This window comes from Dacryopinax primogenitus (assembly GCF_000292625.1).
Source record: "Dacryopinax primogenitus strain DJM-731 SS1 chromosome Unknown DACRYscaffold_8, whole genome shotgun sequence".
Taxonomy (NCBI): domain Eukaryota; kingdom Fungi; phylum Basidiomycota; class Dacrymycetes; order Dacrymycetales; family Dacrymycetaceae; genus Dacryopinax; species Dacryopinax primogenitus.
Window position 1 is genome coordinate 668,133 of NW_024467205.1, and position 22,408 is coordinate 690,540.

Sequence of the window (22,408 nt, forward strand, 5' to 3'; positions counted from 1 at the left end):
CTTGACATGGACATCTAGCGTATGAGCTCTTGCCACACCCAAGAGACAGCACAAGTACACACAATCATCATGGATCACCGACCCTACTCGCCCTCCTGCTCCCTAATCTCGCGCTCCAGCCTCTCCCTCTCAGCGCGCCTCATCCGAGCTAGCGTAAGGCTCTCGTAATCCAGTCCCTGGTCGGCAAAGTCAAAGTTCGGCAGACTCGGTGCATCCATCTTCTGAGCGTCGGTTAGCCAAGGTCCTGTCGGAGCCAGCAGAGACGTACCGGTTTGGATGTCTCTTCAAGCGCCTTCGCCACCCATGCAGGCTCGCCAGCAGCCCATTCCATTTTCACTCCCTCCAGTCCCAGATCTCGTCTCCCACCAGCCTGGCTCGCCGCTAGAGCACCTCGTTTGGTCAAGAACTGGACGACAGCAGTTCCGCCTTTCTTCTTCCCTTCCTTCTCTTTCTTGGATGGCTTTGGAGGGCGCAGGAGAAAGGATGACGTGTCGATCGGTCCGAGCGAGAAGAGGGAATCCAGGAGGGAAAAAGCGGTTGGTGGGGGGTAGGGTAGCCGTAAGAGGAGCGTGAGCTCCATAGGAGAAATTTTCTTCCCGTCCAGCTCGTCTATATCTACGTTCACCGGGGTTGGAGGTTCCTGTCTCTTCATAGAAGCTTCATGTGCTTCTTCAGCTCGTCTCTGTGCCTCTTCCCGCATCCTCCGACCTTGTGCTTTGACCCGTTCCTCCTCCTCCCTCTTCTTCCTCTCTTCGGCTAGACTATCGACCTTGAAGCGTTTCGCTGCCCTTTCTGCGCGCTCGAGTTCTTCCAACATTGTGCGTTTCTTTTCTGAGGATGCGGCTAGTTGTGCTGCTCGTGCTCGCCGAGCAGCGAGGGATGCGTCGAGGGCACTGCGTTGGGTAGGGTCGAGGAGAAGGTTGTATGCCTGTGTCAGAGCGTGGAACAGTGTTGCGGCTTCAGGTGATGGGTTCTGAACCATATCAAATAAATCAATTAGGATACAATTTGACTGGCAGTTGAAAGTGCGCACCTTGTCGGGATGCACCTTGAGCGATGTGACCCTGTAGGCCCGACGAATCTGCTCCAATGTGCTTTCCGGCGTGATGCCTAGCTGCTCATAAGGATCTTTTTCTAGTGTATCAGACATTTCTTTTTTTTTGGTGGGAATTCCGACTATGTCGACCAAGGGGTATTCAAGTGCAGGAAAGGAGATAGAGGAAACAAGAAATACAATTTAATGTCACTCAAGTCATCGCACCCTGACCCCTCTTACCTAATCATTTTATATCTCTCACGTGACCTTCTCCTCGACGCGTCTCACACGCGTCTGCGCCTCACTGCGTCAACGTGTTTTCAGCCACACACATCGCCACATCCGCACGACGGTTGACAGTCCTTCACCCCCAAACGAACGGCGAGCTCATTGACGTTGACGTTCTTCTCTCTTATTTCTGCACATATCATTCTATTTCTTGCAGTCCTCGGTTGACACCACAATTACATCCACAACCGTTCAACATCTTGGACAACCAGTCATGTCCGGGCCCGTCGTCACTCGCGCACCCTCCGCACCTGCGCTCACAAGACACAGCAAGCCCCGCGTGGCCCCTCTGAACCCCGTCAGTGCTCCTGTACCACCTCCTAAGCCTTCGGTCCCACCACCCGTGCCTACCAAAGACCAAGCGGCAAAAGATGACAAGGAAAAACGACGCAAGTCCAAAGGAGAGTTCAAGGATCCACCCAAGGTCGTACACGATCAAGAGACGACCCAGTCGTATACCGTGTTGAACTTGCTTGGACAAGGGGGGTTTGCGAGGGTCTATGAGGCGAGGGATGGAGAGGGAAAGAGCGTGGCGTTGAAGGTCATCAATAAGACCAAGTTGGCAGATACGAAGGCACGGACGAGGGTGTGTTGCTGCGATACTTTGTGCAACGACGAGAACTAACGCCAGCCAGCTCTATGCGGAGATCAAGATCCATCGGATGCTAAGCCATCCACATGTGTGCGCATTTGGGGACTGCTTCGAAGATAAAGACAACGTGTACATCACTCTGGAACTCTGTCGCGCGGGGGTATGTTCTCTCATTGTCAGAGTCATACACAATCTGACCTTTTGCAGTCCCTGATGGACTTCGTTCGCCGACGAGCCCGCCTGAGCGAGCCCGAAGTTCGACTCTACATGGTCCAACTGGCTGGATCGATCTCCTACCTCCACACACATCAAATCATTCACCGTGACCTCAAGCTCGGCAACCTCTTCCTAGACGACCGACTCGAGCTCAAGGTGGGCGACTTTGGGCTTGCCGCCTTGCTCGAAAGGGAGGGAGAGAGAAAGACGACAATATGCGGCACCCCGAATTATATCGCACCCGAGGTGTTGTTTGCCAGCAAAACTCACGGGCATTCCTACGAGGTCGACATTTGGAGCATGGGGGTCATCATGTACGGCCTCTCCTTCCCCTCATACCCTGCGGAACTGAATCACTTTGTGCCCCAGGTTCACGATGCTCGCGGGCAAGCCGCCCTTCCAAACGGAAAAAGTGGAGGACATCTACAGGTGCTTGACTTCCTAAGCGACATATATGCCGTAACTGAACTCTTGCAGACGCATAAAGGAGAGCAAGTACGAGTTCCCCACAACGTTCGAGATCTCTGAGAATGCCAAAAATCTTGTTCAAAAGCTTCTGTCTCAGAAACCGGGTTAGTACATATCGCAGATATGGTTGGGAGATCAGACGCTAACGAGAGCGACAGAGGACCGTCCAACGCCACAGAACCTCCTTTCCCATCCCTTCTTCACGGAGGGACACACCCCGCTCTGGATGTCCCAAGTCTCGCGCACCTCGGCACCCAACTTTACGCCTGACGAGATTATCAAAGCACCAGCGAACCTCAAGGCTCTGCGCAAACGCGCGCAGATCGACGATGTTGGCACAATCCGTGTTCGGCGGGAAGGTGTGCTGTCCGCTTCCGCAGCGAACGGCTCTTCTGCCCAAGCCAATGCTGCCAAAGCTTGGGAAGACGGCGAAAAAGAGTTCGAGAACGCCGTCAATGTTGGCAGCCCCATCTCCACCCTGCTCAAGAGCGCTAAACAGCCTTTGCTCGTTACCGGTGAACCGGTCGGCGAGAACCTTATGCGCAAGTTGAGCGTGGCCGGGGCAAAGCGAGCTTCGGCGCAGAAGGACCGTGACGCGCCTTCAAGTCCAGCGAAGAGCACCACCACGCGGGTTGCCGCCGCTCGCACACGACTGGGGGCCTTACAGAGAGTGTCTGAGGAAGACGACTTGCGTGGACCTCGTGCGACCCGAGCAGCATCGGTGGCCGGACAGCGCAGGACGGCGAGGGAAATGCACGATTCCGAGAACGTGCCCCCTCAGGGGATGGCGGCTTCTACTCGTGCAAGGAGCGGCACGGTCACTCAGGCTACTGCTAGTGTGAGGAGCGGCCTTCCAGTCCTCAGCCGCGGTGCGAGCTTGACGAGCTTACATCGCCAGCCCTCTGTGGGTGCTGGGGCGAGTGCTGGTGCGGGACTGGTCGCGGCCGCGGCCGCGTCAGCGGAGGGTCGGAGAAGACAGGAGCCACCCACTAATGCAGGGGGTGAGAGGACAAACGCTTTCGACCTCACAGCCAAAACCCTCAACGAGGCGTTCGAAGCGCGTGCCGACGGCAGGGTGTGGCGTGATCCAGGTATGCCTTCTCAGCACCGAAAAGGAGTACGTTGATCGATAATATTTAACCCAGCGCTGGATGCTGGGCTTCCTGGGAAAGTGGTGTTCGTCCAGAGCTGGGTCGATTATAGCCATAAGTACGGCATGGGGTATGCACTCACGGACGGGACGACTGCTGTGTACTTCAATGACAGCACTTCGTTGGTGCTTTCACCCGATGACAAGTACGTATTTTTGTCCTCTGCACATGAAAGGAGCTGAGGATGTCTCTGCATAGCCATATGGACTACGTGAAGGCCTCGACCGATCAGCGTCAGTACGTCCGCTCATTCTGGAATATGCGCGATTTCTCCTCTTCTGGTTCTTTATCAAATGCCCTACGACCACGCAGTGCGACTCCCACGCAGGACGCGAGTAACAGCCGCCCTCGCCCTCGCACACGGAGCATTGGTGGTAGCGGCAGTGGCAGCAACGATTCCACCCCCTCTTCTGACCTCAGCAGCAAAGTCACCTTGCTCCGGGCATTCAAGGATTATATCTACAAAGAGCTCTATCGGCAGCAGAACTATACGTACGTCGACGTCGAGAAGGTAGAAGGGATGGACTTCGTTCAGAGATGGTGGAGAGCCAACAACGTTACCATGTTCAAGTTGAGCAACAATGCTATCCAGGTTTGTGTTCCTTTTTCCTTGAGAGAAGAGGCACGTACTGACGCTTGGAACAGTTCAATTACTCGGATCACACGAAGATCATCCTCTCCTACTCGGGTAGATATGTCACGTATGTCGACAAGACGTACAACTTGCACGAGCACACCCTCGCCGAGCTCATGGCCACGGCCGTCGCACCACCCGAGAGCAAGACAGACAAAAATGTCCGATCCAACGAGCAGGTTCTCAAGCGTCTGAGATACTGCCGTGAGGTACTCAACACCATGCAGCGCAAAAACCTCAACGGGGAGGAAGGTAACCCCCAGATCCCCGCTGCAGCTAGGGGCACCGCCAGGACTGCAGGCCTGCGGTAAGGATTGCGTCCACCGTCCGCCTATTTTCTTTGTATTTTGTATCGATTTCCGCGAGACATCAACTAACACTTCTTTCCTTTACCACGCGCAACATTTTCCGCTACACTCATGTTTCTCGTCCATTTTATCGCCCATGTCGAAACCCACAATTGGATCTGGCTCTAGCAATGCTCTCTCGATCGACAAGGCGCAGTCACAGATAGTTTTGTACATCCATTATTATCATTGGTCACATTATTGCCTTTGACTGCCGCGTACTCTGCCTACCGCAGTTCCGTCACCTTGGCTGCTGCGTTAGGAAGCTGCGCGCGGAACACACCATACGGCTTAATGCGCGAGTCCGTGCCGTTGTTGATCCCCGGTTGGCGTGTGTATTGGTTCACAGTGAAGTACAGATACCCATCAACACCAACACTGAGTGAATCGGGCCATTGAATCTTGGGATCGTGCACGAACGGCTCCCACCGTCCTTGACTCGGATAGTAAGCAAAGACGGAATCGTGTTCTGGCGCGCCCATATAAATCGTCCCATCATTACTGGTCTCCATTCCGTCTGCGTGGCTCGCGTGCTGCCCGAGATACTGTACCCCAGCTACCGCAGCGTCTTGAGCCGTCGGATTAAGAGGACCTGGTTGTACCCTCAGAAGTTCCGTGGCAATGCGGTAGAACCTCCGAGAGGCAAGGGGAGAGAAGTAAAACCATTCCCCGTCGGCGCTCAGAGCGATCCCATCCACGCCGGTGGTGAAATGCAAAGTTGTGCCAGGATAGAATGGGACGGTCGGAGGATGGATCGGGGTGAAGGGCACACCGTCGTACCCACTGAGAAAGCCAGGGTCGGCAGTTACGGAAGCGGCACGGTCGAGGTGTCGCCAAGAGGTGCCTGTACCTAGGTCGACGACAATCACTCCATTACGTCCTTCGTCAGAGGAATCAGCAATGTAGGCGACACCTTGGCCAGACCTGCAGGGAAGTCACTGCCTGTTCCACTAGTCACAGGACGAGGAAAGGACTCACGGGGTAATGCTGGGGCGCAAATCAAACCGCACGTCATTCAAGTACGTGTCGGGATAGGCGACCCATGTAGGGAAAGTGATCGTCTGGAAAGTTTGATTTGTTGTAAGATCCACGCCGATCAGCTTTGGTCCACCCTCAGAGGCGAGCAGGGATACGCCGTTGACCGACGGGCGTCCGGTGTCGAGGATCCAAAGACGATCCTTAGGATCGATGACAACAGATTGAACAGAGATGAGCTTCTCCGTATACCCAGAACCGAAGAGAGGGTTTGTGGAGTTGAAGAGTGAATCCGGAGTGTTCATCTCCAAGCTTGGGAAGGGAACTTCGGTCGTGGGAGTGTTGAGTTCGCCCACCCTGAGACACGGTGAGCAGTGTATCTCGTAATATGAAATGAAATACTAACGTAAAGTTAATAACATTCTGTACTGGAAAGTTTGCGAAAAGCCTGCCAGAGGCCGAAACAGCCACGCCTGTCGGCCACTGTCCGTAAAACTCGTGCCAGAGTTCTGGTCCATCAAGTCAGATGACGGAACTGGTAGAATGAAAACACAGTACCAAGCTGCGGGCCGAGAGAGGCATTGGTCACGTATCCCAGCGGACCAAGCCCAAAGGGATTGGTTGGGTCAGACCAGGCGAGCGCCGGGAGTGAGAACAGCAGCAGAGACAACATCTTGGACGATTGTCGAGGGATTACGTGCACCGGCAACCTCTGTGAAGTACATGTTTTCGACTGGGAACTTTATACCCTCCCAGGAGAGGCGCGTGTGTCCGTAAGTAGCATCCATCGTAGACCATTATATATGTTGCCTTTCGGGGACAGAGAGTTTCATCATTGTCCATGTTGTCCACCTATAGCACACATGTGTACCAAGACCGGCATCGATTAGAACCAACACCTTTGAGCTGTCAACGGTGCTTGCATCCTTCTCCACTCAGGACCGGACCCAGCGAAGTGAAAGAAAACTCAAAGGATCCTTTACCATCGGCGTCGGATGATCTATCCGCAGGTAAGAAGTGATACGCGGGAGCAATTCGCTTGTGTTCGCGACCACTCCATAATGACCGAGCTCCAACGTGTCACGATGCTTGAAATAAACCGTGATCTACTCGAGGGTTGCTTAATGCTGATGTGCATCCCGAAGTATGCTGATGGACTGATGTGGAGGTTATTCCGAACGGACCGCAGGAGGAAGCAAAGGTCTAGATTCAACAACGCGAACTTGATGGGGAATACCGGGCATTGTAAACCTCGCTGGGTGTGGCCGCGGCATCTGGCTTGTACTCTGCTCTGCTCTGCTCTACTCTGCTCTGGATGCGCAACTACTGCAGCAGTAGGAATACATCACGTCGATTCATTGGCATTCTGCTTTTCCGTTCTTTGCTAACTATACTGTCGTTGCTACAACAAGTTTTCACACTAAGGTCGTGACCTTTGTTGCATTATTTGGAAGAGGAACTCTGAAGACGGCAAAAGGCGGCCTCCTAAGATCTGTGCCGTTATTCAACTGGGGCTGTCTCGTAAACTGGTTGCTGGTAAAGTACAAGTACCCATCCCAGCCAACGCTGAGAGTATCGCACCACTGGATCCGTGGGTCCCGGACAAACGGGCTCAGAATCTTTGTCACTGGATCGAAGGAGAAGATAGTGTCCTGCTCGTTTGCAGTAACCCAAATAGTGCCGTCGCTGCTTGTTTCGAGACCGTCCGAATGGGAACCGTGCTGGCCGAGGAATTCCACACCTGCGATGGCGTCGAATGCTGCGCTGGGGTTCTGTCCGTTGGGTGGCACCCTCAGAAGCGCAGTGGGTACGCGATAAAACCTTCTGCTACTGAGTGGTGTGTAATAGAGGTATTCTCCATCGGCAGAAAGTGCAATACCGTCAGCCCCTGTGGTAAATCGGGCGTATGCACCAGGGTTGATCGGGCTGTCGATCGGGCGGATAACCGTGAACGGTACGCCGTCGTATACACCCACGAACGAGGGATCTCCCATGGTGCTGTAATCGCGATCAAGGGACGCCATGACTCACCCGTGCCGAGGTCGACGACAATGATGCCATTGCGACCTTCATCAGAGGAATCGGTGATGTACGCGATACCTTCACCGGAACTGCGTCTTATCAGTGATGTCTCTCCTCACATTCAACGTTGTGCTCACGCGGTAATGTTAGGCCGTAGGTCGAACCGCACGTCGTTGAGAAGAGTATCGGGATATGCTACCGTCGGCGGGAAAGTAATAACCTTGAACGTCGTATTCGTCGTCAGGTCCACCCCTACGAGCTTCTGCCCGGCCCCACTGGCATAGGGCTGAATACTGCCCACGATCGGACGACCTGTGTCAAGCAACCAAAGCCGATTTTTGGGATCCACGACGACGGATTGCACCGAAATCAAGTACTGAAGGTACCCTGCGGCGAGTTGTGGATTGGTGGTGTTAACTAGTGAAGGCGGTTGGTTGTATGTCAGGTTGGGGAACGCCTTTTCGGTCGCCCCGCCAGTGATCTCCCCAACACTAGTCATGCTCGGTAAGCGCAGTTTCTTGTGCTTGAAATTCAATATTCTCACGTGAAATTAATCAGATTCTCCACGGGGAAGTTGGCAAACAACCGCCCTTCCTTGCTAATCGCAATTCCGGTTGGCCAATGGTCATAGAACTCATGCCACAACTCCAAAGGTGGGCCTAAGGTTGTGTTCGCCACATACCTCAGGCCGGAGAGGCCGAACGGGTTAAGTGGGTCCGCTCCCGCATGAGCCCCAGGCGCGATCGAGCCGAGAGTGAGGAGGAAGGACAAGAGGGCGATCATCCTGATTGCTTTCCTGGAAGGAACTTGTCCTGCAAATCTAGGGCGGGATTTGTGGGCATTTATACCTTCCCAATGGGCGAGCTACTTCTGGGTCCTGGATTTTCCTGCAAGACAGGATTCAATGGAAGACGCATCGACCGAACGACATGTTTGTGGTGGAGGATGCCTTTGCAGGAAAGAATGAAGACCTTCGAGGGAGGGAACGCGAATGAAGAGAACCAAGAACAGAGATTCGGGGGATCTATGCAGCGAGTAGGTGAGTCAATCGCACTTGCTGCTCCTGTGATTGCACGAGAACTGGGTGCAGTAATCGCGTCAGTTGAGGAGAGTATTGCAATTTTCGCGCCGTTTAGCACGATTATGGTTGCTCCACTACGAGCGCACACTCTGTACCTATCTCCGCCGTTTAGGTTCCAATGTACCTCTCGCAACCAAGTAAAGCCCCATTGTGTATCATTAGGCCGGTCTACTTGGGAGAAGGAGATGGTCCAACTTCCCCTGCACAAGGTCTCGCATTCTTCATTGAACGAACAGGTCACCTGAACGGCGAATGCCTCTGCCGCCTTCTTGTAGGCACTTCCGACCTTTCCGCATTCGAATGACGATGATGATTCCCATTACCCTTTCGGCGATATTCTCAAGCTTCTCGTCGGCCCGGAGAAGTGCGGCTCCACCATCCAAATGGGAAGTCAAAGCTAATTCGAACTGCTCCAAATATCTGACTGGAACCTGAGATATTCTCCTATATACCGCACACAACTGATGGAGATGTTAATGATACAAGCCTGGAATTTGCCAATCAATCTGTCACGCGGTTGCGCAATCTTACACAACACGCCCAATGCCCTTCTCCGCAAGGTTTTTGCTCCATTTGCGTAGAACGTGCTTCATAACCTTCCCGCTTGCGGTCTTGGGGAGTTCACCAGGTACACCATCTTCGCCCAGAAACCACACATAGTCAGGAGCATTCTGGACATCGTGTGAGGACGTAGAAAACACAAAGAGACATGGTGCTTACTTGGCGATTCATACCGTCAAACACCACTTTGCGTACGTCTTTGGCAGACAAGTGCACAGCTCCTGGATGTTTTGGATTCGATCTTACAACCCACGCCCCTGGAACTTCGACGTATTTGGAATCGGGCACAGAGACGACCGCCGCCTCTCGGATGGCATGATGATCAGTCAAGCAGTTCTCAATTTGGACAGGGAAGAGATTCTGTGCGTTTACATAAGTGGAATCATACACAGTGAGAAGGCGATCTCACCTCTCCTCCGCGTATGATGATGTCCTTGATCCTGCCCACGACTATTATGGCTGAGTCATATTGAATAGCCTTGCCAAGGACAACGACTCACTCTGTAGATAACCCTCGGCATCCATGCTGGCTACATCACCGGTCATCATCCACAAGGTATCCGGATCTCCAGGATGTCGTTTCAAAACCCGGTCCGTTTGTTCCTGGTCTTCCCAATAGCCCTTCTGCACGAGATAGCCAGCAACGCAGAGTTCGCCATGTTCGCCCAGGCGAACGATGTTGCCATGTTCATCCACGATTTTTGCCTTGGTCTGGGGCATGATACGACCGACAGTTTCGGCACGCTTGGTGAGTGGATCATCCGTACGGGTCTGAAACGAGACCGGACTAGTCTCGGCTTTCGTGACGTCAGCGTTTGTTGCTGTGCACAATAGAAACCCGCGCTCACTCATCCCATAGGCAATCGTAACCTCTGTCAGTGCCAGGTTCTCGATCAGCTCTTTCATGAGCTCGATAGGAATAGGGGAGCCAGCAGCAATCCCGGTCCTGCTTGACATCAATCCTTGGTTCTGATTACCCGCAATTCATGACTCACCTGAGTGTGCTAGTATCCCACTTCTTACCTCCCGTCTCGAGTTCACCGAGTACACCGAGGAAATGTGTTGGCACGCCATGCAAAGCTGTGCATTTTTCCGCTTCTACGGTATCAAGGATTGCACGAGGGTCGAAGAATCCCGACGGGTATATAATCGTACTCCCGTGTGTCCAAGCAGCGAGGTTTCCAAGAACAAGTCCGAAACAGTGGAATAGAGGCGGTACGTTGCCTTAGATAGCCATCAGAGCAAGGGAATTCGCGAGGCGCTTGACTCACAAAGTCGATCCGCGGGAGTAAGGCGCATACAGTCACCTATGTATCGCCCATTGTTGAGGAGATTGAAATGGGTGAGCTGTATGCTTGGTTGGCGACACTCATATACTTCTGGGGTGAACATACCGAAACAGCTTTTGGCAAGCCGGTCGTTCCGCTGGCATGATGGTTAGCGGGGACGTGATTAGACGCTGCAACGACTGACCTCGTGAACTGCAGGTTAATGACTTCATCCTTGGTATTACTTGCTTCCAACCTCTTGACCTCACTCGCCTCCAGACCGTCCTCTCGCCAAACCATCAGGTCCTTGATATCCGATAAACCCGATGATAACCGCAATTGCCGAGCAAAACCATCGGGATCGTGTAGATTGTCGACAAGAACGAGGGAGCGCAGAGCGGGTAAAGCAGGTTCGGCAAGCTCGTGCTGTCGCAGTGAGTCAAGCTTGTAGGACGGGAGGGCCTCGATCAACGTTTGGAGGAAGTGCACCTTCTTCAGATAGGGGGTAATGAAGAGTGCCTTACTGGTGGTGAGATTCAGTGCCGCAAGGAGCTCGTGTGTCTTGTACTGCGGGTTGAAAGTGACGAGGATGGCACCGATTCGTGCGGTGGCCCACTGGAGCAATGCGTATGCACTTCACACAGATAGAGAGAAAATGATCGCATTTCATTCGCGCGGCATAATGAGACAAGTACCTGCAGTTGGGCAACACAGCACCGACCCTGTCTCCCTTGGTCACACCCATAGCGACCAGGCCCTTGGCGAGTGCGTCAATCGCACGGTCCATCTCTCCATACGTCCATCTCAGACGCTTGTCGCTCGATCCCTGAATCTTGGCGCCGTACTGGTCCGCACGTTCATGCATGCTGACCAACGCTTCGCCGTCGCCATATTGTCCAAGAAGACCGCGCCAGAACTGAGGGAGGGTTTGGTGTGAGAGGGGGGGTGAGAGGGGCCCGCGCACGAACGATCCGAGGGAGGGGTCTGGGACGACCTCGGGGGGTTTGACGACGGTGGTGAACGGCCGAGGATGGTCGGCCGTGTTGTGGAGACGGCGAGGATCGGGCGGGAGACGACGGGATAGGGACGCGTTGGCCGGCGTCGCGATACGGATTAACACGCGGCGGATCATAACCGCTGTTTGAATGACGCAGACCAATCAGCGGTGACGTCGTAAAGAGTGGAATAATGACGCTGACACGATTGATTGAACGAACGACAATGGTGAAACAACGTCTTTACATTGGCAAGGGATGTCACAGCAATGGTCTCACAGCCACTGGTTTATCTGCCGAAAATTTAGTTTTCTTTTTCTTTAATTTTGTCGCCGGTCGTGCACGATTACATAATACGCTCTCAGTCGGGAACTGCAGTCCGATCCAAACAGTTGTCACGCTAGCTTATGTGCCATGACGCGCCCAACGGAGACTAATTAGATCCCGCTTTGGGGATACATATATCTACTGTCAGTCCACGTCCCCTCATTTCCTGTCGCCTGCACCGCCATCTTCTACCCTTTCCCTCTCCCTTTCCCTTCCCTTCCCGCCCCCCTCCTTCAAGAAGCTTCGTTTCGCGTTCATCGCGGCCGTCGTCGTCGTCGTCGTCGTCCCTCCCATGTCTGAGCCAATCACGGAAAAGAAGGAGGCAGGCCCCCCGGAGCCCGCTCCGGAGCCTACCTCCGCAGACAATGCTGATACTCCTGCCGCCGAAACCCCTGCTGAGAAGAAGCGCGAATACAAGGACTTTGGCCACGGCGACGAGGAAAAGAACACTCGTGAGCGCTGTACTCGGACTTGTTTATGCATGTACTGACCTGCATATTTTCGCAGACGCCAAGGTCGACATGTCTCAAGTAAGTGCACATGTTTTACCACCAATGGTTACCGTTGCTCATAGAAGTCGTAGATCGAGCTCAAAGCAGAGGACCTTTACGATAAGGAGAAGGTTGATCTGGAGACATTGGTTATGGAGGACGTTTTCAAGCTGCTTCAGTGCGGCGAAGACGGCTTGGATCCTGCCGAGGCAGCGAGACGTTTGGAGCTTTTCGGTCCGAATAAACTTGAGCACGAGGAACAAAATCCCTTCCTCCAAGTGAGTTCTATTTTTGCTCCGCATGGAATCAAATTTTGACTCCGCTGTCCAGTTCTTGTCTTTCATGTGGAACCCTCTGTCATGGGTGATGGAAGCTGCTGCTCTCGTAGCCATCGCCCTTTCCAACGGCGGTGGTATGCCACCGGATTGGGAAGATTTTGTCGGTATCGTCCTCTTGCTGCTCGTCAACTCGTCTATCGGTTTTTACGAAGAACGTGGCGCTGGTAATGCCGTGAAGGCGCTCATGGACTCTCTCGCGCCGAAGGCCAGAGTTAAGCGCAGCGGTGCCTGGTCAGAAATCGAGTCTGCCGACCTTGTTCCGGGTGATATGGTTGCGTTCAAGATTGGTGATATTGTCCCCGCCGACGTGCGTCTTACCGAAGCCATCAACGTATCGATCGACCAGGCCGCCTTGACTGGCGAGTCCTTGCCCCAGAGCAAGAAAGTCGGCGATCAGTGCTTCTCCGGTTCCACCTGCAAGCAGGGTGAGGCTGAAGGTGTTGTCATCTCCACGGGTCCGAACACGTTCTTTGGCCGTGCCGCCAAGCTCGTCGGTCAGGACGACGACACAACTGGCCATTTGCAAAAGATTCTCGCCCAGATCGGTTCTTTCTGCCTTGTTTCCATCGGTCTTTTTGTGGTCCTCGAAATCGTCATCCTCTATCCCAAGTACCACTACTCGTACCGCCGTGGTCTCAACGATATACTGGTGCTTTTGATCGGTGGCATTCCGATCGCCATGCCCACCGTGTTGTCCGTTACGCTTGCCGTCGGTGCCCAGCAGCTCGCCAAGCACAAGGCCATCGTCACCCGTATTACTGCCATCGAGGAATTGGCCGGTGTCACCATCTTGTGCTCTGACAAGACCGGCACTCTTACCACCAACAAGCTCACCATCGACAGCAACCTTGTCAAGACTTACGGTCCTTTCTCCGCCGCTGACGTCATGCTGCTTGCCGCCTATGCTTCTCGTACTGAGAACCAGGACGCCATCGATGCTTGTGTCGTTGGTGCCATCCCCGACCCTGCCAAGGCTCGTGAGGGTATCAAGTTGCTCGACTTCAAGCCTTTCAACCCCGTCGACAAGCGCACTGAGATCACCTACCGCGAGGAGAGCACTGGCAAGTTGAAGCGTGTCACCAAGGGTATGACCGGTATCATCGTCGAGCACTGCACCCGTAACAAGACCGAGGAGATCGAGAACAGGCTCGAAGCTGATGTGGAAGAGTTTGCTGCTCGTGGTCTCCGTGCCCTCGCTGTTGCGTACGAAGAACTCGACGGGCAGGATCCTGCTGCTGAGGGTAACGGCTTCGAGCTTATCGGCCTTCTCGCCATCTTCGATCCTCCTCGTGCCGATACTAAGCAGACCATTGACGATGCTATTGCCCTCGGTGTTAAGGTTAAGATGGTTACTGGAGATCAGCTCGCTATCGCAAAGGAGACTGGCCGTCGTCTTGGTCTCGGTGATCACATGTACCCCGCCAAGGTGCTCAAGGACGGTCCTCCAGTCGGTGGCAAGCACATGTCCCTCGATGAGATGATTCTCGATGCCGACGGCTTTGCTGGTGTGTTCCCGGAGCACAAGTACGAAATTGTCAAGCGTCTCCAAGGTCTTGGCCACCTTTGCGCCATGACTGGTGATGGTGCCAATGATGCTCCTGCTCTGTCTCGTGCCAACGTGGGCATCGCCGTCGAGGGTGCAACCGATGCTGCTCGTGGTGCCGCCGATATTGTGTTGACTGAGCCTGGTCTGTCCACCATCGTCCACGCCATCCGCGGATCACGTGTTATCTTCCAGCGCATGAGGAACTACTCCATCTACGCCTGCTCCGTCACCATCCGTATCGTCGTCTGCTTCGCTATCCTGGCGTTCGCGTACCAGTTCGACTTCCCGCCGTTCATGATCCTGATTATTGCCCTCCTTAACGACGGTACCATCATGACCCTCTCTGTCGACCGTGTCCTTCCTTCTATGACTCCTGATGCATGGGATCTCGCCGAGATCTTCGCTTTCGCCGTCGCCTACGGTATCTGGCTTACACTTTCGACGATCGCTCTCTTCATGGTTCTTTGGCATACCGAGTTCTTCGAGAACCACTTCCACGTCGATGGCTACCACGATGACGTCAACAACAACCACATTCACATGATCCTGTACCTTCAGGTCGCCATCATTTCTCAGGCTCTTATCTTCGTCACCCGTTCCCACGGCTTCTTCTTCATGGAGCGTCCTTCCATAGCCCTCATGGTCGCTTTCGGCATCGCTCAGCTGATCTCTTCCATCATTGCTGCCTACGCTAACTGGTACTTCACCGATGTTGAGGCGATCTCCGGTGGTTGGATCGGTATCGTCTGGGTTTGGGTATGTCCTTTTCAGCATGCAACCAGCTGACTTGTATGAATTAACGGTTTGCAGAACATCATGTGGTATATCCCTCTGGACTACATCAAGTTCGCGATGAAGGCTACCGTTGTCAAGTGGCTGCGTGAGCGTCGCGAGCGCCGTATTGTAGACGACCGTGGTGAGCCACTCCAGCGCACCCAATCCCGCGCCGCCTCGATCCACGAGTCTCTGTATTCCAACCGTGTCAGCTTCATCCGTCGCGCTGTCAGGACGGTTGGTTTCGGCCAAGGTCGCACTGTCAGGATGAGTCGTAAGTCTTTTCATTTTCCCTTGTCGTTGTCCTTCAGCTGACAACCGTCGCAGAGAACGAGCTGCAGCGCTTCAGTTCCCTCCAGGCCCAGCACGCTGGTGCCACCCTCGCTCGCAACCCGTCCCGCGTTTAAACCATCCGGATAGACACTCGGAGGAAGACCAGTGTCACGGATGGACACTGTATTGCTACACAAACAAATCGTCGACAAGGATTCCCTTTTTTGCGCACTTTGTCTCCGCCATCCTTACAACTGCGTTTCCTCTACTTCCTATTTCTTATTTGCCATGACGTCCGCAGAACCATTGTAGAAGCTCTAATTGGACAAGATTGTCAATAAGAAGTATTCCCCGCGGGCGCTTCCCCGCATATATCCTTGACCGTTTGTGGCTTTATGTGTGCCGTAATGATTTCTATCGATTGGCAGATTAGGAAGTTCAGAACAACATCACAGTTCTTCCTTGATCCTATGTGACTGTCCCGCACCCATCTCCTCAGGAACGACGCTCGCTTCTGGCAGGGCTTCGCTGGTGTGTTCGTTCGTTTCCTCTGCATCCTCTGCAACTCCCACGGCTGCCGCGTTCGCTTTCCCCACTTCTGCCAAGGCGTCTGAATCGGCCATCGCTGCCGACCAGTGGATCTTGCCGTCCTTGGCTAGTCTACGGGTGAGGGCAGCAATCTCTGAATCGTACACTTCCCATTCGGGAATCGCCCGGGCGCGAACGAGCTTGGGCTCTTTCTGTGGGCAGCGATAAGCATGTGTGATAGGAAAGCGGAAAAGTGACCTACTGTGAGCGGATTCTGGCAGAGATCAATGGTCTTCGCCTTATTGAACCGATCTGCACTGCACCACGTCTCGCACCATAGCCAGTCCTTATCTAATGAATACTACACATGAAATTAAGACGCGCAATAACAGCTTCGGCAAAACCACACGTACAATGGGTATTTCATGCTGCAAATTGTTGGGTAAATCTTGATCGAGATTGGCGAGTGAATTGGGGTCTGCGGACAGTCCTTGGTACAGTCCTCTAAGACGGTCTCCGGCAGCCAGCTGGCGGAACCGCACAAGGTCTATGACGTATAATGCACTAGGGTATTGGTCAAGGGATTGCATTAAATGAAATCACGGCTTAGCACGCACCTGATGTGGTAAGGCTTGCCACGGAGCTGCTCCTTCCAGTAGCCCTTCTTCCAGAAGCGGAAGCCTTCCATGTCTTCTCTGTCATTCCCCATAGGAGTGTAGCCATACGGTGCTCCGTGAAGATCAACGTCGATGAGCTGTTTCAAGTCTGTCCGCACGATCTGGTCTGCATCAACAAAGATAACCTTCTTCAGGTCAAGCGGGAAGAGCACGTCCAGGAAGAGGATCTTGTAAGCCCATATCACGCGTTGCTTCTCTTTCTGAGCGCGTAACCAGGACGGCCATTTGTACGTGATGAGCTCATAGTCAAAGCCATACTCCTGTGCAACATTAGGAATGATTTCCTGCACAATGATAAGCAACAGATGCAAGTGTTTGCAGAGGTTTAACTTACGAGAAATGACGGAGAAAGAAAGTTTTCGATAAACCAGAACTTGACGGTATGGTTGGTGTGGCGCATCACACTAAGAGTCATGATGAGAGCAAAGCGCTCATACAACAATCCCGACGCAACGGTGAAAATGTTGATATCGGCCTGGGGTTTGGTGGTTGTGACATCTGTCGATTCAGGCTTGAGATTGACACCGAGCTTTGAAGCAAACTTGTACAACGGGTCAAGGATACCACCGAGGTCCAATCCAAGTCCTGGGGACGCAACTTCCTCCAAGACTTCTGCTTTCTCCATGCCAGCTTTACGATTGAGACGAGGGTATATCGTCATACCTTCAAAGCTTGTCATTGTGAGGTATGGACCGGTCTCGTTAATGCTCTTTCCACCCCATCCGTCATTGCCAACGGCTTCGAGTTCATAGACTTCACTCGTTCTCCCAGGACGAAGTCCGAATTCGAAAACCCCCGGTTGGGCCTTCAGTTGCAAATACCCCAGGTTCGCCATAATCATAGTATCGTCCAATGCAATCGAGCTATTGATATCGGCGATCTGCACTTGAGCGCCGCGCGGTGGGGTGTCTGATCGAGAATGCGTCTCTCGGGCATGACCCTCTACCACGAGAAATTGGAGCTCGAATATTGCGGCCACCCCTTCATTTCGAGCTGTTTGCGGTAGAGTACCGAGCAGGATGTTATCGAGATCGTATGGTGATTCCCGCGGGCGTACCAGCCACGCCGAAGGGGTATCCATCGAAAGGGTATATAGCGAGTTCTCCGGAAGGCCATCAAAACGGGCGACAGGTTTCTTCTCTTGCCTATCAAGACATATGAGATCACATTGTTTTGCCGTGATATCCCTCCTTACCCATTATCATCAAATGCAAGCTGGAATGGAAGAACAGACTTATAATATGATTTAAGAGGCGCCTGTACGACGGTCAATCAAGATGATATACGAGTCAGTTTGATTTACGCACAGCTGATCCATCTGCGCGTGGATTGAGAATGATCTCCACATACACAGTATCCAGACTTTGGAGCCACTACACAACGAGATGAGGCATCAGGCAATCAGTTGAAACGGGTATCATACCTTCAAGAGGCCTGACCAGCGCTGGGCTTGCTCGGTGAGCGGATCCAGAATGACACCGAAGCGATGTATTGCACTTGTCTCGTCCCCAATAGTGAAATAACTGAAGCAAGTCCTTAGGTTCAGTCATTCCGACTCTCACGATTACTTTACTGACCTGTACCCTTTGGTAATATCTTTGTACAATACACTCCTTTGTGGTACTGTGGTTTGGAGCATTCCCGCGGATGGATCGGGCGCCTGTACCGACGATGTTATGGATGACACGTATGCCACTATATCCGCATAAGATCGCCGGTCGAAAGGGCTTCCTGCGGCGGTCCAGAGTTTTTCCATTCCGGTGATAACGGGCGACACCCTCTTCAGAAGCTCGAAGCCGACAATTGCTTGTACATCTGCTGCAGCAAGGTCTTCACCGCTCACGGGGATGATCTGCAATAAATTACATATGCTTTCCTTATACAAAAAAGGACTCACTCACCCTGCCGTTCACAATTATACCACTCCGGTCATCACTTAGACCAAACAACTTTGCCACACTAGCACCCTTTGTTAGCCAGGCCTTGAACTCATCGGCATTTTCTATGGCCTGCTGCAACAACAGACGCTGTGAATCGTCCATCATCTCATGGAGTTCTGGATGGCTGCCGTGTGCGATGAGGTTTTGTAATTCTTCCGGTGTCACAGAGGACAGCTTATTCGTCAGGGTGAGCCGATATAATAGTTCAGTTAAAGACATGGCTTCTGCGGCATCAGGGAACTGGTGTGCAGCAGTGGAGGGTATAAAGGACAGGCGGAAGCGTGAATCGCTTTGCAATGCGTCCAAGGTTTCGCGGAGCAGATGTGAGCCAACAGCTGTCGAGAAGTCTGCTACAACCCAGATGGATACCGGTACATCCTCGTGCCCCGCTGTTAGGGAAGGGTGAGAACACGGGGGTAGGCTCCCACTAGAGGGGTGACTTACTGGGCCATATCCAGCGACTATTCCAACCGGCTTGAAGGAACACCTCACTCAAATCCATAAACTTCAAGGGACGATCTGTGGATGGATGGACATAACGGCTGACTCGCTTTATCGATCCTGGTAATCGATAAAAGTATGTCTCAATGTCTTCCAGATCGTTCATGCGACCGTAGTACAGCTGGCAGATGATCAATACTCGAGAAGCAAACGTGAGAACACGAAACAAACCTGTTCCTGAAGATGTTGTAAACAGCGACTGGTCTCGGTCTGCATCTTTATGAGGAATGTCTACGCAGCCGTGAGCCCTATGCCTATATGTACTCCATTGAAATGACTCACGTCATCAAACGGTATCCATTTGCCGTTAACAAATCCGCCAGACTCGCCATAGATCCCAAGGCGCTTTGCCCACCTCTCAGCAGCCTCAGCGATCTCATCGGGTGACTCAACAATGATCTCCCAAGGCTTGATCTCCGTCCCTTCGATGTGCGGCAGCTGGGCAGAGGTCATCCAGGAATTATATACTCTCCTAATTGCGGTAAGAGGAATATTCCCCTCCCTTGTCGCCACGGGATCGGTAGCCAGAGCGGTAAAGAACTTCATGGCGGCAGCACGTCCGTAAGTCTTGATCAGGTAGTTGATGACATGTGCGAATTTCTTAGAATCGCCATCACCGGCAGGAACAGTAGCGAATCGGATTGGCACATTTCGTTGGATCAACGGGCCAACGTAGCCAGCAATGACTTGGACAGACTCGGAGTTGGCGTAGTCTACATAAAGTAGGGCGTTGTAGATGTTTCGTGCGACTGGGTGGAAAGATCCTGGATAGACGGGCCGAAGCAGCTGCCAGCAGTCAGAATCTCGCTCATACAAACAGTAACGTGGGCCTACTCCTAGAAGACTCGACCCGTATTTTTTGTACCGCTGATCCTTGGCGACATTGTTCCACCAGACGATGGCGTCCTGCTCGTCTTCTGCCTCCCTGATATCGATCCGCCCTTCTGTCACGGAGTCTTCGCCAGTCTGACCCGGCATGGAAGCATTCGCCAACACGACAGTAGCTTGTACGTCTGTCAGTCCGAGACGCGCAATGGAATTGATGAGGCTGGTCTCCTTCCGCAACTTGCGTGGAAGCCTACGCCGATATCAAGCTCTTTTCTAAGAGGAGGCAATACGTATGCGGACGCACCCTAGTTCGCTAAAGTCGTTGGGTGAAAGAGACGCTCCGTTAAGCCAGATAGCCGAGAATCCAGGGGTGAGCTGTGGCTCGTAGCTCAATGGATCTGGAGGAGGCATAGAACGAGCGATTATAGGGGCTAAGGTGGGGAAGGACTGAGAAATGGATGCAAGAGCTCCGAGCTTGTCCTCCGCAGACAATATCAGTTGGGTTATTTGTAAAGGCAGTGCTATGTAAGGCGACATCAGACGGGACTTTCAGCAGGAGATCGTCGCGTACCTAATTGCTCCTCTTCTGTCAACGGTGTGGTAAAGTCTTTCCTGCCATCATTGTTTTCCTCGGATTTGGATTCTTCGCGCTTGTTGTCAGTTCCCAGATATTCCTCAATGAGATGGTGGATGAGACGGAGCTCATCTGACTCTTCCCTGGGTTTGGAAGAATCTGAGCATGCGTAAGCACAGATAACTACACAGAATGACAAAACATACCAGAGCCCGATGACTTTCCTAGTCGGTCGTCCAACGCCGAATATTCGGTTTTCTTGAGGTCAAGGGCAACACCCCATCCAGAAAGATAAGCAGGATCTGAGGCTGGCGCGACAGGCGGGGTCCAGCGCAGTACGTATCTTCATGGTTTCAGTCATTGCTAACTCTTTGCAGGTAAATGGCGCACCTTATGTGGGGAATGCTGGAAAGATACATGTGTGCCGAAGCGAAGAAGGTCGTATGCGGGTTGGCGTGATGAAGTATCGTCGCATGAGGTACGATCTCATCATGCTCGTGGATATGGTCAAAGGGAAATACTTGTGGGGCCCTGTACCTCTCAGACGCTGGATTGTGAACGAGGTACAGATAGAGTACTCACGAAGGCCATTCCTGTTTCCGTACGAATTCCCTCAGCTTTTCCATATCACATATCCTCTCCTCGCCCCATTCAATCCAACTCTCACATCCTGCCACAGGTTGCGCCCCAGCATCGGCTTGGAAATGCGCCATGATCAAGGGGTTCATCCTGTGCATCGCCATCTCCAATTCGAACATCTTCGTGTCAACATCTCTCTCAAGTATTTGGTTCACTTTGAGTTCCCTGATCGCGGAAGTGTACTTCTGTTCTGGGCTGTGGTCGTCGAGCGGGCCGAGATGTGACAGAAGTGCGGCAATTTCAAAGAAGCGGTCGGGTTTTGCTTGTGCAGCCGTTTCACTGAAAAATGTCCCATTGGTTAGTGCTCAGAGTCATACAAGTGAAGGCATACATCAATTCCAAGAGAAGGGGGGGAGCGGGCCATGATGTGCGCAAGGAGACTTGGACTGGCGGAGACTCGAGCGCGCCGACTGCCTGTGAGAGCAGGAGCAGTGGGGAAAGCCGAGCCAGCGTTCGACCCAACATGGCACCAATACTCAATACCCAATCCCCAGTAGTACGTTCAGTCCCTCAGATAATGAAATGTTCAGCGAGTGAAATAGAAAAAAGAGTGCTTGAATTGTAGTTGGACGCGTTTAGGTTACTAGCACTGTCAACCTTCAGGGATGGGTAGGGATATTTTGCCGCGTCTGCCGCGCGCAGCCGCGTTGGCTGCCGCGCAGGACGTGGGCTACTCTACCTGGCCGGTCAACACACAATTCTCACTCACTGTTCAATATTGCTTGAAAAGTAGTTTGGTAGACAGAACAATAACATTGGCATCCCCTGGTTTTTTTTGTTGTTGTTTCATTAAAATCTTGAAAACTTCACCAAATTGAGCAATCCTCATGAGAGCACTGTTGAACCACGTGAGCCGCGCCCCCCTGCGCGGCTCACGTGATCGAGTTGCGCGGCGTTTCACCCACTTAGAATGGGATCTCTGCACAGTGAACTCCTGAACAGCGCGGCACCCCTCGGTGCGGGGGTCCTTGCCCTTTTTGTAATGACATCAAAATATCTTGTTACTTTCCAATGTAATAATCAACAATTTGCCCACACATCTGGAGTCCCTGTCTGCATTGGAACATTGGACTATATTATTACTTTCCACTCAAATAATCAGCGGCTTATTGATGTCAACACTTGACTTCCGCCCAACTCGGACCCTGACGCGGCCCCACGCGGCTCAGCGCGGCAATTCCTCCCAGCCCTTCAGGGATCATTCACGACGTGGACATATATGGTGCGCGCTTATAATTTCTGCGCCACATTCGTGTGCTTCTCAGTGATCATCTATTCCGACAAGCAGGACTTGCTCATTGAACTCAAGGAAATAAGGAGAATATAGCTGAAATGCAG

General features: G+C 52.8%; 7 protein-coding genes across 7 annotated transcripts; 2 read left to right on the forward strand and 5 right to left on the reverse strand.

The window, feature by feature from the left end:
* Positions 1–874: 874 nt before the first annotated feature.
* On the reverse strand, positions 875–1,150 carry DACRYDRAFT_51528 (heat shock protein DnaJ; the record flags this gene model as incomplete). Its single annotated transcript, XM_040775044.1, has 2 exons — positions 875–973; positions 1,034–1,150. Coding segments are annotated over 2 exons (216 nt in total), but the record flags the coding sequence as incomplete, so codon positions are not given.
* A 388-nt stretch (positions 1,151–1,538) lies between these two features.
* DACRYDRAFT_115998 (Pkinase-domain-containing protein) lies at positions 1,539–4,714 on the forward strand (the record flags this gene model as incomplete). The annotated part of the gene is made up of 9 exons (XM_040770111.1): positions 1,539–1,910; positions 1,960–2,076; positions 2,124–2,446; positions 2,502–2,561; positions 2,610–2,704; positions 2,759–3,691; positions 3,746–3,896; positions 3,950–4,343; positions 4,397–4,714. The coding sequence occupies 9 exons, from the start codon at positions 1,539–1,541 to the stop codon at positions 4,694–4,696; spliced, it is 2,745 nt and encodes a 914-aa protein (XP_040629165.1). The 3' UTR covers positions 4,697–4,714.
* A 245-nt stretch (positions 4,715–4,959) lies between these two features.
* Positions 4,960–6,718, reverse strand: DACRYDRAFT_115999 (MRJP-domain-containing protein; the record flags this gene model as incomplete). The annotated part of the gene is made up of 4 exons (XM_040770112.1): positions 6,266–6,718; positions 6,114–6,216; positions 5,711–6,064; positions 4,960–5,656 (listed from the first exon to the last, which is right to left on the reverse strand). The coding sequence occupies exons 1-4, from the start codon at positions 6,378–6,380 to the stop codon at positions 4,960–4,962; spliced, it is 1,269 nt and encodes a 422-aa protein (XP_040629166.1). The 5' UTR covers positions 6,381–6,718.
* A 404-nt stretch (positions 6,719–7,122) lies between these two features.
* DACRYDRAFT_116000 (uncharacterized protein) lies at positions 7,123–8,512 on the reverse strand (the record flags this gene model as incomplete). Its single annotated transcript, XM_040770113.1, has 4 exons — positions 7,123–7,705; positions 7,735–7,818; positions 7,867–8,220; positions 8,274–8,512. The coding sequence occupies 4 exons, from the start codon at positions 8,510–8,512 to the stop codon at positions 7,123–7,125; spliced, it is 1,260 nt and encodes a 419-aa protein (XP_040629167.1).
* Positions 8,513–8,581: 69 nt separating this feature from the next.
* Positions 8,582–11,504, reverse strand: DACRYDRAFT_79018 (acetyl-CoA synthetase-like protein; the record flags this gene model as incomplete). Its single annotated transcript, XM_040776369.1, has 11 exons — positions 8,582–9,481; positions 9,531–9,731; positions 9,781–9,821; positions 9,872–10,168; positions 10,220–10,317; positions 10,367–10,595; positions 10,643–10,718; positions 10,766–10,796; positions 10,845–10,926; positions 10,993–11,273; positions 11,335–11,504. 11 exons carry the CDS (start codon positions 11,502–11,504, stop codon positions 9,338–9,340), a joined length of 1,650 nt encoding a protein of 549 aa, XP_040629168.1. The 3' UTR covers positions 8,582–9,337.
* Positions 11,505–12,140: 636 nt separating this feature from the next.
* DACRYDRAFT_79023 (plasma-membrane proton-e) lies at positions 12,141–15,756 on the forward strand. Its single transcript, XM_040776370.1, has 6 exons — positions 12,141–12,413; positions 12,469–12,491; positions 12,545–12,730; positions 12,783–15,092; positions 15,147–15,384; positions 15,438–15,756. The coding sequence occupies exons 1-6, from the start codon at positions 12,254–12,256 to the stop codon at positions 15,515–15,517; spliced, it is 2,997 nt and encodes a 998-aa protein (XP_040629169.1). The 5' UTR covers positions 12,141–12,253; the 3' UTR covers positions 15,518–15,756.
* A 22-nt stretch (positions 15,757–15,778) lies between these two features.
* DACRYDRAFT_116003 (uncharacterized protein) lies at positions 15,779–21,535 on the reverse strand (the record flags this gene model as incomplete). The annotated part of the gene is made up of 20 exons (XM_040770114.1): positions 15,779–16,123; positions 16,174–16,272; positions 16,325–16,475; positions 16,529–16,872; positions 16,923–17,733; positions 17,784–17,845; positions 17,896–17,961; positions 18,012–18,111; positions 18,166–18,440; positions 18,490–18,917; positions 18,973–19,150; positions 19,201–19,260; positions 19,312–19,815; positions 19,864–20,107; positions 20,162–20,378; positions 20,429–20,590; positions 20,638–20,774; positions 20,822–20,962; positions 21,014–21,349; positions 21,402–21,535. 20 exons carry the CDS (start codon positions 21,533–21,535, stop codon positions 15,833–15,835), a joined length of 4,740 nt encoding a protein of 1,579 aa, XP_040629170.1. The 3' UTR covers positions 15,779–15,832.
* Between the last annotated feature and the right edge of the window lie 873 nt (positions 21,536–22,408).

Coding starts and splice junctions, on each gene's coding strand:
- DACRYDRAFT_79023 (XM_040776370.1), top strand. CDS start 12,254: ATGTCTGAGCCAATCACGGAAAAGAAGGAGGCAGGCCCCCCGGAGCCC. Junction 12,731..12,782: donor AACAAAATCCCTTCCTCCAA/GTGAGTTCTATT, acceptor TCCGCTGTCCAG/TTCTTGTCTTTCATGTGGAA. Junction 15,093..15,146: donor TCGGTATCGTCTGGGTTTGG/GTATGTCCTTTT, acceptor AACGGTTTGCAG/AACATCATGTGGTATATCCC.